The sequence below is a fragment of the Artibeus jamaicensis genome, unplaced genomic scaffold (genome assembly GCF_021234435.1).
Source record: "Artibeus jamaicensis isolate MK-2021 breed Jamaican fruit bat unplaced genomic scaffold, CSHL_Jam_final contig_467, whole genome shotgun sequence".
Lineage (NCBI taxonomy): Eukaryota > Metazoa > Chordata > Mammalia > Chiroptera > Phyllostomidae > Artibeus > Artibeus jamaicensis.
Window position 1 is genome coordinate 218391 of NW_026521845.1, and position 17702 is coordinate 236092.

The 17702-nt window shown below is 49.3% G+C and overlaps 1 protein-coding gene across 2 annotated transcripts in view; it reads left to right on the forward strand.

Annotated features, from left to right (window-relative positions):
• PCNX2 (pecanex 2) overlaps window positions 1-17702 on the forward strand; it is a 197055-nt gene that overhangs the window by 25527 nt on the left and 153826 nt on the right. For both annotated transcript variants that reach the window (XM_053667311.1, XM_053667312.1), the window contains exons 5-8: window positions 1961-3262; window positions 7260-7407; window positions 7545-7690; window positions 9500-9593. In XM_053667311.1, coding sequence (XP_053523286.1) covers window positions 1961-3262; window positions 7260-7407; window positions 7545-7690; window positions 9500-9593 — 1690 coding nt within the window. The remainder of the gene's footprint in view (window positions 1-1960; window positions 3263-7259; window positions 7408-7544; window positions 7691-9499; window positions 9594-17702) is intronic.

Genomic DNA, 17702 nt, shown 5'->3' on the forward strand with positions numbered 1-17702 from the left:
TCCATTTCTTTTACTCTTAATGTTAATTATTTCTCATCAGAATTTGTATATCATGTCTACATTCAAACGGTGCCATTTGATTGGAGAAAGGAACCAGCCTGCTCAGTTCATAGGGCTCGTAGTAGCAGATGTAAAAGAGAATAAATTTATCATTGACATACAAACTTGAAAAATAACACAGGAAACAGTAGCACATTTTGTCTATCTGCTTTGCTTTGCAGCCACAAATTTTGTTTCTGGGAACTTCCTTTTAACCCCCCCACATTTTTGTTTTACTTCTTTACTGAGATTTCATTTTATTTGTCTTAGGATTTTACCTCCAAGAGACTTAAGAAAGAACATTTGGAGGAGTAAGTTAACCTCCTCCTGTCTCCATAACTTTATTTCTTTCCAGTACTACTACAAAGAGAAATTTATGCTTTATTTAAATTTTGAGAGTAGTGTAAAAATTTATTTTTTGGAAAACAGCTGAAATTAACACCATGGTCCTGAAAACCTAACATGAAGCTTCTTTTTTTAATCAGGCAGATGAATTTCACAGATAATTATTTAGAAAGGATTATTGAGATTCCGGTGTTCTGTATCACTACTCCTGACATGACATGCGCCTTAGTTAGGCTTCAGATATGATATTTTACCTGCACAAACAGTTTCATAGCAGTGTCGGCTGCAGTGCATTGGTCAGGGTCTCTCAGCTCTATTCCAAAGTGACCCGAAGGTGGGGACAGTGGGAGCGTGTCCCTGCCTGCCCCCGGCCCCTGCCTGCCCCTGGCCCCTGCCTGCCCCTGGCCCTGCCTCCTGGGACCGGTCATAGGCTGAATCTACAACAGCAAGGTTAATTAAAAAATATGTTATATCTTCATTTTTCCCACCCTTTTTCATAATATGCCCATTTGTTCTGGTAATAAGATAATGTTTTATATGACTTCAGGAGTTGCGGTATTTATTTTTTTTCTCCAGTATTTGATTGGAGGAAGATGAGAAATGAATGAGAAGTAGCTTATCCCATTTTTCCTGTGGCTTTGCAGACCCTCATACCCCAGAGAGTGTGCTTTGTGACAGAAGTGAAGGCATTTATTGACTGAGTGACCCCAGGCTAGGGAAGGAAGACAAACCAAAAGATACCCCCAGGTGTCTAGCCGAAGAGGCTTGGGAATGGCCGCTAACAGATGCAGGGAAACTGGGAGACGGACACGAGTCATTTCCGCTGCTGTCATAAGAAAATACTCCTTGCAGATGCAATTTAAAATGCTTTGAAAATACATCAGTCACATCAGAGGTGCAAGGTTGTTATTGTCCTCAAGTCCAGGTGCCAACAAGACTGTGGATGGTGCTCAGGCTAGTGCCTCCTTTGTCCAGCTCAGAGATTCCCCGCAGCAACCTTAAGAGGCTGGTATGATGATCCCCATTTTACAGGTTAGGAGGTGTCAGGAAGGGTTCTGCTCCCCTGGGGACATCTGACAGTGTCCAGAGACATGGTCATGGTCATGACCCAGGGCCGAGTGGCTGTGGGCATGCAGAGGGCAGAGGCCAGGGACGTTGCGGAACATCCCACAGCGTGTAGGACGGACCCCACAGGAGTGACCTACATGCTCTGAAAGGTCAGAAGTGCACAGGTGAGCAGCGCTGGTTTAGCGGGGTCAGTGACTCGCCATGGTGATGTAACTGCTCAAGGGCAGCCGGGAGCTTTCTGGCTGCCATCCTCAGATAGGTTGTTTAAACCTTAGGCTGTCTCCCGAGGCTGCAAAGCAGCAAACGCAAAATAGCAAAGGCTGGCAGTCTGAATTATTGTGTCAGGTAGAGACACACATTTCCAGACCACGTTCCCAGGGGAGGGGAGTTTTTAACCCCTGTGGTTGCTGGTGTGTTTTCAGTTCCGTTACTCCCTGGTCTGGGTCTGGGCCACACGCCATCCACGGTCCATTTTGCTTGCTAATCAGGTCACTGTTGTCGATGGCAGGTGTTGTCCTGGCAGAAGACCAGCCTGCAGCACCAGCGTCCTCTACCCCACCTGGCGCCCCAACAGAGAGCTCACCCACTTCCAAAGCCTGCGCTCTGGAAACCGCAACCGCATCAGCAACCCCAGCAAAACCAGCCGCGGCCCACAGAAGTGATGCAGGGAAGGCAAGAGGAGGTGGGGGGCAGCCCCCCTCCCACCACAGGTCCGAGGGCGGCTTGGCGGACAAAGGCGCCTCGAAGAGGTTGCCACAGCTGTCTTTGTCCCAGCGGGACTTACTGGAAACAGATGTTTCTTTCCAGCCTTGGGGGAGCGAGAATTCAGTCCGGATTCCCGAGCCTGTGCTTGCTGCCCGGGGCTCCGTGAGGGAGCAGTTGCAAAGCAAGTCCCCTCAGGACAGCCTGAGTAGTAGCTGGCCTCAGTGTCACACCATGGTCGCCAAACCCGAGCGGGAGCTGGAGGATGCCTCCTGGCAGGTGGACAGCCCCCGGACAGTGGGCCCACCCTTGTCCCAGGAAGGGGTTGGCTCAGAGGAGAAGGTGGCCGTTACTCTCATCGACACCTCTCAGCCTGGAGACCCGCTGAGTGTGCACGAGCCCATTAAAATCGTCATCACCATGAGCAGTGCCCCGAACTCTATGACCGACTTGGAGAGCTCACTCCGCCTGAAGGTGATCGGTACCGAGAGAACTGGTTGCAAGCCTGAGGCCGAGCCAGCTGCCCCAGGGGCGGCCAGTCCTCCCCACATGGGGCAGCGAACAATTCCCGTAATCACCCTCGACCTGTCTGAGGACCAGGGACAGTGTCCCGAGGGCAGTGGGGGTCAGTGGACTCCAGGGACAAGGATGGCAGATGTATCCTCCGCTCAGGGTTTGGGCTGCGAGTCTGGAGAGGGGACAAGCACCACGAAAGACCGCAGCTCTCCCCCAGGAGACCACTGCAAAACCGCCCCCCTGTTCCCAACCACTGCGGCCCCCGGGTCTGTGTGGGGAAAGGAAGGCCAGGCCAGCCTTGACCCATCATCCTGTAAAACCAGTCAGGAGAAGAGGCATGCCCGCGTCCTCAGCGTGGACAGTGGGACAGATGTCATCTTCAGCAAAAGTTCCACAGAAATTATGAACGATAAAGAGAAAACAATGCCAACTTCCAAATCTGACCTCGAGGCCAAGGAAGGACAAACACCCAATGAATCCAACTTCCTGGAATTTGTCTCCCTGTTGGAGTCCATCAATACTTCCAAGGGGGTGGCGCCCGGCCAAAGGAATGGCCCCGCAGAGCCAGACAAAGAAACCGGGCTTCTCGGAGGTGAGAGTCGCACCAGTGTGTCCCGGCGCCAGAGAGGTGATGCGTCTCTGTGTTTTGCCTTCTGTGATTTGATTTTGCAAATACCGGGACCACCACTGGGCATTGGTATCCTGCTTAGCTTGTCACTGACGTTTGCCAAAGTTGCCAATACTGAGGTATGTGATGAGCATATGTTAAAGTTGGCCTCTCTACCAGGAAACTTAAGGTGTAGAAATGGATGTTGGGCTTCCCCAGAAGGCGAGGATATTTACTTACAAGGAAATAAGCAGTTCTGTTTTACCACAGCGACAAGAACTCATGACAGATGTGTGCCTCTTTCTTTATAGAAGAGACACGTTTTGCGAACACTGCTCCTACAGTGAGTCTCTACTAAGCAGACCCGTTTTTCTGTTGAATTCCATGATAAAGTCCCATATTCAGAATTCCCCAGTTATCGCATGTTGTGAACATAATCATGACAAACTCCGCTCTTAGTTCACGCCAGGCACCCTCCGAAGCACTTGTCACAGGTGAACAGAGAGAGGGCCCTCATTTACTCTCGCTTTGCCTTCTACTCTCTACAGCGTTCCCAGTTTGAACAGTAAGTCATACAGTTGCTCTCATAGTAACTCATGTACTCTTCATCTAACCTTATGTTATGGGTGCCATCATCATTCCGTTTTTGCAGCTCAATACTGTCCCTGACTTTCCCAAGTTCACCTAGTGAGTTCCAGAACTGAGCCTTGACCCCGGCAGTCTGGCTGCAGAGTCCACGCTCATGAAGAGAAACTCTTTCTGTGTGGACGTAGAGTTCATTTAATTTCAGGTCACTCCACAGCTCTGGGCCTTTGTTTCCTCACTGGTAAAAAATGATGTTCCTGGACTAGGGTGTTTACAAAGTCTTTTCACTTCTGATGCCCACGTCGCTGTGGTTTTCGAGTGTGGCATTTCTGGGTGCATCTCTGATGCAGGGCTTGCAGGGGGCTGTGGCTGCCCACGGCAGCTCCTCTCTTTGCTGTGGGTCATAGCGTCTTTGGTGTTAAAGTCACCCCTCGCTGCTGGCTGGGCTTTGCTTGGGGAGACAGCCAGGCAGCCTCTTTGGCTCGATGTCAGCGGCTTCCAGCAATTTGCTTTGGTTTGTTTAGTCTTTTCTGCACTTGGCCAAAAGGATTGCGTGCCTGCTGATTGGTTCACTCTTGCTTAAAACTTCATTAAGGTCGAATATTTAAATTATGTAAAACGAATGTGTTTTCTGTTTTACCGTGTCTGTGTATTTAAGATTTTGCATATCAGAGTAACAACAGGGAAGATTACATTTCAACTTTTGAACAGATGTAGTCAGTGCAAGAAAGCCTGGGTTACTTGGAGATAAAAAGTCTTTCTGAGATAAGACTTGGGTGTTTATTGTCTATTTAATATAAAGAGTCACACATCTGGGCCAGCGCCCAGAATTGACTTTTAATTCACGTAATAGCGCCTGTGCCTGCTGGCTGTCGAATTGGGCCCCGCTTGTCTTCCCAGGAAGTTGCAGGGCACGGAGATGGCACGTTGGCTTTGGAACCATCCCAGCCCAGGCCCGGATTTTTGGTTTGGCAGCACCAGCTAAGTGAGCTTGGACAATTTACCAAGTCTCTCCGAGTCACAGTTTTTTAGGGTTTTTTAAAAAGATTTTATTCATTTGTCTTTAGAGGGGAAGGGAAGGAGAGAGGGAGAGAAATATCAATGTATGGTTGCTTCTCATGCATCCCCTGCTGGGAACTGGCCTGCAACCCAGGCATGTGCCCTGACTGGGAATCGAACCACAATCCTTTGGTTCGCAGGTCTGCGCTCAATCCACTGAGCTACACCAGCCAGGGTCCGAATCACAGTTTATTCAATAAATCAGGAGTAACAATATGTTACAGACTTATTCACTGGGAGGGTTCAGTTAGGAAAATATGTGGAAAATTTTGCTACCTGATCAATTGTAGCCTTTTATTCTGATGTTCCCCTTCAGGCTGTAAGTACGGCTATGCGCCTCTTCCAGGAAAAGGCAGAGGTTTTTAATTGAAGGATGGAGGAGAAAGACAATGAAGCTTTTAAACCTGGAAGGCAGTCGATGCCACGGGGGCAGATTGATGGTTTTCCAGCGGTGCCTTGTATCTTTCTGATGGTTAATATCTTCCTGCTCCCTTATCACTAAGTCATGCTTCATTATTTATTTTAATCTAAAACCCCAATGTGGAGTGTAGTTGTAAAACAACGTGACAGTCTCTAGTGATGTTAGCAGCCTAGAGAATGCTCTGTAGGCTCTCTCCTGCTTGGTGAAACAATGCTTGAGGTAGGACATGATTGTAGAGCTAGATGGGCTCCGGATTCTCCACTGCCCTCCTTTCCTGCCCTCTGCTCTCCTCCCACTTCCAACCGGCATCATCGCTGCAAGGGTTTTAGGATTGTCTTCAGGACCTGAAGATATTCTGAGCCTCTGAAAACAGCATAGTGATTACAATACTTTAAAGTCATAGTTTGGTTTTCTTTGGATGCTTCTTTATTTCACTTTGTGGAAATAAAGAAAGACCACCCAGATGAGAAGAAGCAAAGGCCATTCATTATTTAGAGCCCGCAGTACATCACTTGGTTTTGGCAGAGACTCACAGGCAGGCAGAGGAGTGAGGAAGCTGCGCAGTGGGAGAAAGGAAGCTTCCAGGCCTGCCGATTGGAGGCTGCTGGCATGGGGAAGCAGCAGGTGGCCAATTAGAGAGAGCGTCCTGTGTGGTTGGATGGGGAATGTGTCTGGCTTTCTCTGATTGGTCCTAAGTTGGAAGCAGGGCCAAAAATTAGGAAAGCTGCCAGTTACTAATCAAGTCCTGGCGACTGGGGCTGATTATCACAAGGGTTATTATTTGGCTTCCTAGACCATTTGCTAGAAATAGTGGTCTGACTTCCTGCAAGTCCATGGTGTGTTGGCTGCCGGGGCTGATTACCAGAGACGATGGGTTGTCTTTCGGGGCTGGTTGCTGTGGATTATGGGTCAGAGTTCTGTTCGTAGGATACAGGTAGTCTGGCCGTTGTCCATTCACGTATTCGATCTCTTCCAGACTTCTCTCCTCCAGCAGTCAAGCTGTTATGTCGCACCTGTGGTGACTGGTTGTGGGGAGCGGTCCCCCACCTGGTTTGGGCCCCTGCAGAGCCTAAGAAGATAATTACGAATGTGTGTAGTGTAGGGATGCTTACTGAAGAATTATCTGTAGTACAGAAAAATGGAAACAACCTAAATTTATAGCAGGAGGGGGTCTAGTTCAATAAATTATACTGTGACAATGTAATATTACATAACTACCATTTTTGGATGATACAGAAGAATGTGTACTGTTATTAAATATTTATAGTACTTTAAGATAAATAGAACAGTTATACAACAATATCTGTAATATGACTTAATTTTTGTTAAAAAAAAAGGTACATATGTGTGCCTAGAATAAAAGAGTGGTGTGATATTTATCACATTGGCTTGTATGTTGCCATGGTAGGGTTAAAAGTGATTTAAATTATTTTTCTAGTTTTAAATTATATAGTTAATGTGGACCATTGTACCACTTTTACAAAATTCCAATCAATGTCTTTTGTAAAGAGAAAAGGAAGAAGTTGTATGTTGCCCCGTGTAATGCACCTGTTTAGGAGAAGGAGAGACTAAGACATTAGGAGGCCTGGACGAGTGATCCCAGGTGCACGCAGTGTGAAGGGTCCTCGCCACGTGCCTTCCTGTGACTTTATGTGGCCACGATTACCGGAGAAAGCTGTCTCTTATGATAGCCCTTTCTCTCAAATGTGTTTTTGAGAGATTTGAAAATGTGTTTTTTCAAATTTTTTTAGGTACTCACATAGTTAGCCAAATGAAAATTTATTCAAGTGCATTCTGAATTCAAAGGTGCTACTTAGATTTTCTATTTTTATTTCAGTTTTGGTAACCTTTCCAAGTACTTTCACATTAATTTCTTCTTATTATATTGACACATAAAGTGTGTTTTTTTTTTTTCAGATAACTGCTCCCAGGAGAAACAAGATGAAATCCCGGAAAGCGAGAAGCCCAGTGGATGCAACTCCAAGCAAGAAAAGCCGGACGTGCAAAGTCAGGAGCACACCAGCACCAGCCCAGTGCTCTCCGAGCCCGCCAAGATCACAGCCCTGTAAGGATAGCTTCCTTATTTAGCTGCGCATTGCTGCAAAGTGTGGAACAGCCTCACTTATGGGCTGCGTCTTTTAATGCTTTGTTAAGGATGAGGAGGAGTTCCTAATATTGTTTGAACCTTTTATATATGTTAAGTTTCCAGGGCAATAGACAAAGACAGATAATCTACAGGGTAACTTCCCAACAAGATAGTTCTGTCTTGCAAGTCATCAGTGGGCCTGAAACATCTGTACAAGATGAGATCTCAGTGGATGCTATGCACGTCTTCATTGATGAACACGGTGAGTCTTTGGAGCTTTTTGCTGCTGAGGGTGAAGGGGCAAACCGGCAGCTTCGGTAGGACTCCACGTGGCCTTTTGGCTTGAGCCCCGGACTTTGGAACAGGAAAGCGTAGTCCTACGATTAATCACATGTAATGTCCTTAGGACTGAGTGCACCTTCTCCTGCCTCAGGGCCTTTGTACCTACTGTGTCCTTATGTCCACAATCTGCTCTTCATCCTTCAGGTCTCAATTCTGAAGAATGTTCTTCATGCAAACCTTTCCTGAACTCCCCACATGTAATCAGATTCTGCGTTCTGTTCCCAGAACATCCTATTCTTTTCTTTCTTTGATACTCTTACAGCTTATAATTATTTATTGACTTATAATAATTCAATTAGTGAACATTTCCCCCTCACAGTGATAAATTTTGGAAAGGCAGTGGCCAGCACCTAGTAAATATTTTTGGATATATTGAAAATATGACCTTGATATATTTTTTAGGGCCACGTTCTTAGGATTTAAAATAGTAGCAAGAGCCTTGTCTAGTGTGGCTCGGTTGGTTGGAGAGTCATCCTGTAACTGAAAGGTTGTGGGTTGGGTTCCTGGTCAGGGCACATACCCAGGTTGTAGGCTTGATCCGCAGTCTGGGCACATGTGGGAGGCAAGCAATTGCTGCTTCTTTCTTACATCAGTGTTTCTCTGTCTCCCTTCCTCTCTCCCTTTCTCTCTCTTTCTCTGAAAGCAGTGAAAAAAGGTCCTTGGGTGAGGGTAAAAAAAATAATGAAATAAAACACGAGGAAGATAGAAAAGAAAAAGAAAGGTTATTGGATGGCAAGTTCAAAGTTCTATAGATAAGGGATATCAGTCCTAGTTCTGTAAGGATGGGTCTTGGCTTAAATCCCTTGTACACAGACCAATTAATGCTTGTTAGTGTAGTCTCAGAGAGATCCTGGGCTGAACGAGCAATCCCGTGGCACCTAATCTATAGATCAGTAGTGTGTAGTTCGAAGTGATCTGCACCTGCCGAAGAGCAGACGCTTTTGCGTTGTGACACTGGCGCTTCCGTCCCTGCCTGCAGAGGGGTGGTGGCCGTCACTGCCGAGGTTCCGCTTGGTGGGAGGAACTTCAGGGTGAGGTCCTGCACTCCTGTCTGTGCTCCAACAGCTCATAGCAGACAAGGTTAATTGTATTCCTGTGTCACCTGAAGAAGGTGCTCCTGAGACCTCCCCTGGGGAGAGACTGTTTGCATTGACAAAGAAAACCGAGTTCCACATCTCAACACCCTGAACCTCTCTAGCAGACAAGTTTAACCACCCGTTCATCCCATCTCCTGCATGTCCTCACCAGCAGGCTGCCGGCACCGGCAGGCAGAGTGCCTCTGCTCAGCTGCATTTGCAAAGGCGGGGCTGGCCCACGTGGTCCGCCGGTCGAAACCACAGGCTTCGTGAGCCTCTGGTTGCACATGGCACAAAAAACACCCAGTTCTGTCATACACAGGTCTCAATGACACATGGAGAGGACAGAGGAGAAAATGCATTGATAGAGATATATAACAGTGAATTAAGAGATGGTACAAATTAACAGACCCAAAGCAAGTAATAAGTCACCGAGTCAAACTTGTTTCAGTGTTATTACCAGAGACGTGTGACAAGATTACATTAGTTGAGTTGCGTGTTCTGTGGAAAAACCCATGGAGTGGGCCTAGATTGCCGATTTTTATTTCAGCAGTTCGAACTGCGATCCCTTGAACTTGAAAAAAGCATAAGCTGAAATGATCATCTACAAGTGATTCTGTGACCGTCCTTGCTGAAGTTCTGTGTTTTTGTAGGGGAGATCAGATCCTGTTACTTGAAGTCTGGGAACCAGAGAGAAGGCCCTCTCTCGCGTCAGCCTTCAAACTTCGACGGTTTCTCTCATGCTGGGTAAGTGAGCTGTTTGCAGGTCGCCGGGGGACGTGGCGGCTTCTCCTGACGGGGGTGAAGAGCTGACGGGTGTGCCGGGGGAGGGTCCTGCTGTACAGTGAGTGTGTCCGTTCATTTGTCGGTGTCAAAGCTCCTGGGCTTTGTGTGAAAGAAAAGGAAAACCTGATGCTGCAGGGTAATTGACAACAAACAGGACCGTTGACATAGTAGCTGCTTCCCAAAATGAATGTGACTTGAAGGTACGAACAGGGAGGAGCCCTGCGTGAGCAGCAGTGCCCCTCAGGGACCGCGGCGACACAGCCCTCGGATGTGTCATTAAATTTGTCCCAGGGTTTGCACTGGAGACGTGGAGAGCTCCCGTCTGCACTGATGACGGCGCGCTGTTCCGTAGATACAGAACCCACGCCTGTCTTCTGCTTTCCTTCAGAACGCACTGGGCAGCTCTCTGCAGCGGGTCGGTTCAGGTGGTATTAACTCAGCTTGCATGTCCAGCACACCCTCGGACTGATGGCGGCCGTGTTGGGCAGGCTGCAAGGCTTAGCGGTGGCGGGCTGAATCCATCCTTTGTCTTGAAATCCGGGTTCTCGGAGGACAGTCCGTGTGTTCGGGCCCCAGCTGCTTCTCTCAGTGTGGAGGTTGATTTTGTGGGTGCATCTCCTTCGAACTGTAGGTGTAGTCGGGGTGTATGGGAGACTTCTGTGGTGTGGCTGCAGTGCCGTGGGCCGCACGCCTGCGGAGGCAAAGCGGGTTCTAGGAGCCTTAATCCCAGATCTGTGGTCTGTGTCCTTCCCAAGGTAAAGGGTTCCTCACCAGGTGTGTCTGGGAGATTCACGGGCAGCCTCCTTGGTGCCTAGAATAAAGGCTGCCCTTGCCCTTGGCCTCCACCTCCGCTGGAATCCGGTCCTGTGCCAGCCTTCTAGGCTGTTCTCTTGTCACTGCCACCTCTGCTGTCACCTGCTTTGGAATGCTGGTGTCCGCCTTGCTGGCAGAGCTGACGGGTGTGCCGGGGGGTGGCTTTCCCCAGCCGCGCAGTCCCAGCAGGGCCCTGCCCCCGGGCAGCCAGCTGCTTGTGTCCGAAGCCGCTCCTGTGGGAAACAGGCTCGTCTCCGTCACCTGCCTGCCTTCCAGTCTGCCTCTGTGACACGTGGGGACGACCCTGGTCACGCAGGCTTCCTCAGCCGGGGGGCTTGGCGGTCCTGTACTGACATCTCGGGTAGCCGTCTTCTTGGTGGTTTCTCCGTCCCTGTCCTTCCCCCCGTGTGCCTGTTTTGACACCATTCACACACCACACCCCAGTGGTCAAAAGGTGCCTGTAGCCGCCCCTCGTTCCAGCTCCACGGGGACAAGCCCTGGGCCTCTTTTCCCACGAACCCGTCGTGTCCCATTGGTTCTGGCTGCGCCCTGTCCCCGAGCCCAATCACGGAGCCGAGTGCTGGGCTCAGGCTTTTGCCCACAGGCAGAGCTGGAGTTGGGGGCTCCCCCTGAGAGTATGTGGGGTGGCTCCTCGGAGAGAAACTGGGGACAGGGTGGATGCTGGGCGGCAAAAACCAACAGTAGCCCCTCTTTCTGGTAAAGTGGCAGTGGAGTTAATTACTGAGCTTCTTTAAAGAGAATTATAATAGGAAACACCTGCAGGGGTGCGGCGGGTGGGGGAGATGAGCAGAAGCACCAGCAGTTCTGCTGGTCTGCACATTAGAGTTGAGAATGTTATCTTCCCTTTTTGTGAGTGGGGAAACGGAGGAAGAAACATTTTAAAATGCTGGAAGCTGACTCTCTTTAAACCGTTCCACATAGAAATCAGGGTTAGAAACACAAATTAGATTTTCCAGGGGTGGGTTCCATGGTGGTGTCCCCATAAACAGTGACTGGGATGAAACCGCGTGCCCCTGACATCAGGAGTTCCGGGTCTTGCAGCACAGGCATCTGTCTTAGATGGGTCAAGGCTCTGACTCCAGCAACTAGTATTTACTTTTTGTTTGACATTGGGCTTCTTTCACTGGAAATGATACCAGGGACTAATTCACAGGGAGGCTTTAAAAGTTAAGTACAATGGTCCAGGCAATGCCGGGGGCAGCACCGGGCGCAGAGGACGCAGTGAGCATTAGGATGCAGTGAGTGGTAACTGGAATCACTCTCCCCAGACAGAAGTGGCAGGTGGAAGCCTATCCCCTGGCACATTTGTGAGTCACTTTACGGGACTTTAGTCCCATAAAGGGTGGTTAAGTACCTTAGACTCCCCCTCTGTGGCAATCTTAAGTAGGTACTTCAGTATTATATCCCTAGCTTTTAATGCCATTAAATTTTGAGTTTTCCTATAAGTTAGCAAACATAACCTTTGACTTTGAACTTGGAAGGATGCCTGGTGGGGGCTGTGTCTGAGCCACTTGGCCGTAGAAGATGCCAGAAGAGCAGCCCGTTCCCTGTGAGGCGACTTAGTGCCTGGGATTGCCTCCAACTAGGCCATTACTCCCCTGATTCTCGTTATTGGCAAGAAAGCTGTCCCTCTCCGCCTTTGTTCGGTCTAGTTGCCATGTGACAGTTTTATGTCCCCGTCTCCCGAGTATGAATAGGGAATTGTTTGCAGCGGAACTTCCCCGTCTCTGGGGATTCCGGGAGGAAACCAGGAAAGGAAGCAAATTTCCTTCCTTGGCCCCAGAGTCATCGTGGGAACCGATACATTTCGCGGAACCATGAGCAGCTCTCTCAGGTTGCTCAATAGCTGTCCACAAAGCAGGTGCCTTCGGTAACAGTATCTAATGTAGCCTGTTTGCCCCAGAAACCAGGAGGCAGAAACGCCGGCTCGAATCACAGCATTTAGAGTCGCCTCACAGAGGAACTTCCAGAGGATAAACTCAGAACACTGTGTCATTATTCAGGACATGGGATTGATTCTGTAGCTTGGAGCCTGCACCGAGCTGATCTGCCTAGGAGGTGGAAGTTACTGCTCTGCCCGGAAAACCGAAGTTGCAGCGGGCTGTCTGCCCGGAGAGCTGCCGTGTGTTCAGTGTCCAGAGGGAGCAACGTGGAGTGAATTTTTGTTACTTCCCCTGTGTCTTGCAATGGATGCTTGATAGTTCAGCAAAGATTTACTTTGCTTTTGTCTATAAATTCTCCCAAGTAGCATGGCAGACCACACTTCCTAGGAGGGTGGAGAACCATGCTCCAGGAATTGTCCAGCTTTTCCAATGTCACAAGTAACCTTGTGAAAATGCACACGAAATGCACACCGTCTGCCCTCCAGGGAAATCCGAGGGGAAGGCAGCGCGTTTACGTGCATTCTGAGTGCCTGTCAGTCATAAAGCACGTAGCCCTCTGAGTGAAAGACTCGTCCTGGGGAAAATTAGTTCAGAGGAATTTTAATCAGGAATTTTTGTGCCTTGTTTTTATTTCAGAAGTGAAGTAGATTGGGTAATCATGTATTTATGTATGTGGACTCACTTATTTTGGGCTTTTGTTTGTTTCTGAATCATTGTCATGCATATCGATCGAAGCAGGTACTGTTCTGGTTAGGAATAAGTTTTATTTTGAAAGCGGCCCTGAATCCCTAAACCCACTGCGTACTGGACTGCAAAGGGGGCCCGATGCCCTGCGCTGAGTCTGTGTCCCAGCCTTGGAGGTCTCCCCTGCTGTTGGTGTTTGTGAGCCTCTCCGACCCTGATCTCAGGGAGACTCCCCCGTTCCTCAGATCAGCTCTCAGGGAAGCTGTTCACTGCCCAGATGCTTCACTGGGTACCTGGTCCCCAAAGAAGGTGCATAGGCAGAAAGTGCAAAATGAGTCCTGTGTTTTAGACTCTCTTTTTTACATCAGTTGGAAGGAATAGTGATCCCTGGTTTGGAATAGCTGAGCCAGAATGTTGGGCAGTGCTGAAGTCGATTGGTTGAGTCTTTAAAATGTAAAGTGTGAATGACCCTCCCATAGCCCCTTCAAGGACAAGTTGAACATTTCAGCTCTAATTGTAAGAATCTAGAGTATGTGTGTAGCTGCCTCATTGCTGACTTGCACAATGAGAGGTCTGCGTTCATTGCTTTACACTTAAAAAGTTCAGGGGGCTCTTGGTGCCTTTGGTTGCACGGCCGATGACCATCCAGCAGCGGAGGACGTATTTCTTCCGTTCTCCTTTTCTCGGTCCCCTCTTATGCTTGTCGATGTTGCTCTCAGACCTTTCCCCCGTGGTACTCATTCTGTTCTCTGCGACTAGCAGGATTCACTTGTCACTCGGGCACAGAATCAGAAGGATGGAAGGTGTGTGAGGTTTCTTCTAGAAAGACTTCTCTTCTCTGTGGCACCTTCTCGGACTCCCTGGGAAGAAGCCCTTCGGCCCAGTGGGGCTCTGCTTCTGCGGTCACAGCCCCACCAGCCACACGGTGGCACTCAGACCCCGCGCTGGAGGCCCTGGCTGGCTCCCGCTCTGGTGTCCCTTTATCTGAAACACACAGACGAATTTTGCTGTCATGTAAAAGAAAAGTTGTTTGCAGGCTTTAAAACAAGAATCCCCGTAGAAGTCTAAACAGGCTCAAATTTTCAAAACAGGGCTGCCTTGTTTAAATATCCTACACATTGAATATTGTTGCTGTGACTTCCATTTCTGCACTGCTCCCTGGGTGGCTTGTTCCCAGGTCCCCTGAGAAAGCTTGCAAAATGAGACGGAGTGAACAGGGAAAGAGAGGCCTCTCCCTCCCCCTCCAGCAGGACGGCTGTGATTTCTGAGATCTGGGGAAGACGGAGAACTTAAGGAATGTATTTCCACATCCGTGGAAAAAGATAGAAGCACAGGTATTTGGATGATTTGTCACCAGTAGAAGCTTCGATGAGTGAAAACCTCAGGGTATGATATCGTGGGGTACTGTCACCGTCAATCCGAGACCCCCCTCTGCCTGTACAAAAGGGCACCGTTCTGGCCCAGACTAGGTTCCAGCTCCTGGTCCATCCTTATTTCCATTTACTGACCGCCCTTTTCATGGTTTCCGCCACTAATCACCATTTCTGCTATTGCTCTGAGCTCACTCTAGTTTAAACCAATTTCTCTCTGCTGTGACCCTAAACCAGACTAGTCTCCAGAGATTAACCAGAGAGCAGGCTAATCGGGACCAGCTGGGCAGCATGGCCCAGCCATGTTTCCGAGTGTGGTTAATGCAGGTTTGCGTATTTCCATTTCCACTGCTACTTTACAGGAGCAAATGTCTCGTGTAACTTAGCACAATCGCGTCATATACTTCTTATCATGGAGGAAGTCTGTGGGCTTAAGTGAAAAATACAGACTTTTTAGGTGATAATGCAGCTCACAGTCCAAAGCTAAACAGGGGAGAATAAGCGGCAAGTAGTGAGAGAAGAGAAGCAGACAGAAGGAGATAAAGACGTGGTCTCCACCCATCGGTAGGAAGCCTTCATGCGCTGTGGGATTGTTGGCACCTCGTAGCCTCTTTGGTTCTTGCGTGGCAGGCTGGTGCCTGGGCCCCAGCTCCAACATCGGGACCCCAGAGAAGAACTAAGTCGGGTGCTTCCGTCCGCTGAGCAGCGCATCCTGTAGGTCTGTCCCCTCCCGGCCAGACAGCAGGCCCACCCCCACAGGACTACAGGTTTTCTGACGAGGACACGGGTGTCGCGCAGCTCAGAGGAGGATCTTTCTTAAGGCCTTCACGCCTTTTCTCAGGACTTGCTCCTGTGAAAGCCGCTGGCTGAGAGGGAGCTCGATGTGCCGTTTCAGTCTGCCTTAATAAAATAGAGGATTAGGCGTGAACCAAGGGCAAAACACTCTTACTCTTCCCCGTTCCTGCCGATAGAAACAGCCAGAATCCACGTGCCCCCGTGTGAAAGCACAGGGGTCCTACTGCTGTTTTACTGTGAGAATATGCAGCATCAGGTCCTGTATGAATAGAAGGAGATGGTGACGTGCCTGTGTCTAGGAGGTGCCGGTTGGTGTTGACGCCCCGGCCTGATTGAATTCTCACGACAGGGTCTATGGGGAAGGCCTCCCCCCGTGTCACAGAGGAGGGTTGGAGATAGGAGAGCAGCAGGCTCAGAGTCGCAGGTGTGAGTGGTAGAGCAGAAATTCAAGCCCCGTGCTGTGTCATTGTAGAATTCATCCCAAAGAGTTTGTCAAGAAAAGCAAACCCTAGGCTTTGGCAGAGGATCGTTAAAGGCTTGCGTAAGGAAATAATGTTATTTATTATTATTTTGCCATCAGGAACTTGCCAAGTGAGATGCAAACGTTAAGCTGCGATGTCAGGGCCACTTCTGTCGCGCCCTGGTTCCCGGCAGGAGGGCCCCGCAGGAGGGCTGAGTGCGCCTTGCAGCCCAGTCTTAGTTTATTGCGGTCGGCAGTAGAGGGCGCTCTATACTTTCTAGAGTTTTCTGGCAGAGGCCCACATTTTCCTCCCACACCCGCCTATTTGTAGTCATTACCTGCAGTGAAGTCAGGTTAATCTCTCGGTTTTAGTGAGTTTCTGGCATTTGCTGAGTTTCAGATTACTCTGCATTTGTATTAACAGGACACTTTTGATCCTATTGTATTTCACTGTGAAATGAGAGAATCGCAGTCCTCTGCTGGTTTCTCTGCAACAAGTCTGCCTTCTCCGTTCTAACAGGCACTCACTGGGGATGTAAACGAGAAACAGAGGCGCTGCTTACGGAACAGTCAGTGGAATAACGGAGGGTTTGCTTTTCTTGACAAACTTTTTTGGATGAATTCTTTTTGCGTTTTCCAGCTCCACGCACTTAACCCGCCAGACCCGTTTCTTATACCCTGGGTCCAACGTGGAACGTTTCCTGAAAGGTCCTTTTTACAAGGAGACCTGGACTGCCCGTGTCCTCAGATCATCTTGCACTATGTCTGAAACATTGTGTCGTACGCTGTGTCGACAAACCGACCGGGTGGGAACACTCTTCCTATAGACTAGTTACGAACACAGCAGCAGGCAGCTTGAACAAGCAAAACCCCAAAACTCATCAGAGACTAAAAAGGGAATGTGAGATTAGAAGTCAGAAGGTCATCACTTTGGTGTAGTGTCTGTACTCTTGAGGTGGCGTGGGCTGCAAGTAAGACAAGGCGCAGATTCACAGGGTTAAATAATGGCAGGGTGAGCTATATCAGAACACAGGCAGTCCCGAGGTGTGGGCAGCGCAAGGTTGGCTGGTCACCAAGAAACCCCTTTCTCTCCATCTGCCTGCTTAGTTGTACTCAGGGCTTCTGTCTCAGCCTCTCGATGACAGTGTGGCTGCTGTGGCTCCGAGCGTTTCTAACTCCCATCACATCTAAAGGCCAGGAGAGAGAGTCTCTTATCTGTGTTACCTTTCAAGAAGTAGAAATACTTGCCCCAGAGCTCCCTTCTTCCCAGTGGACTGCAGTTTGCTCCCAGCTGGCCAGGTGAACAGAGTTCCCTTGGTGGGAGAGGACAGACCAGGATGTACCCCTGGCATGCAGGAGAAATCTAGTGTCTCTTCTGAAGCATGCAGTCTTAGATGGCTGAGGACAAGGCAGTTATGTTAGCAGGGATTCTGTTAGAAATGACTGCAGGGTAGGCAGGCACTCTTGTCCGCTCAGAGGTACTGGCACCCCTGGAAGAGCAGGTGGAGAGTGTGTCGTCATTTTGCTGTCTGTGCCAGAGGGAAATGCCAGGCCTGAGCTTGCCGGAAGCGTTCTATTGATGTAAGTCCAGTCAGTGTGTAGGCGATTAAGGACAATGTGTCTGTTTCCAAGCAGATTGTAACCATTGCAGTGAGATCCTCACCTTCAATTACTGGAGGCCCTTCTTTTACCTGATGGGTGCTTCCTTGGCTTTGGGTTGGGGTGGGGTTTGGGGAGGACCTGTGGGGGGGGTTGGGGGTTTGGAGGAGGTAGCAGAGGTGTTGGATGGTCGCCTTTTCTTCCTGATGGGTGTTATAGGAATTATCCAGCCCACTGTTCATCGTCTTCATGAAGTACGAGACTGGAAATTGTGGCTGCCACCACCCCATTAAAATACAGAACATTAAGGTTGTCACCGCTAGAACACCAGACTTCTACCTGCCCACCCCAGGGCACATGCGCCCCTGCACAGCCTGCAGGACTGGAAAGTGTGCCCTTCCACCAGATGGTAGCTCTGCCCACGCCATTTCCAACACTGACCTGC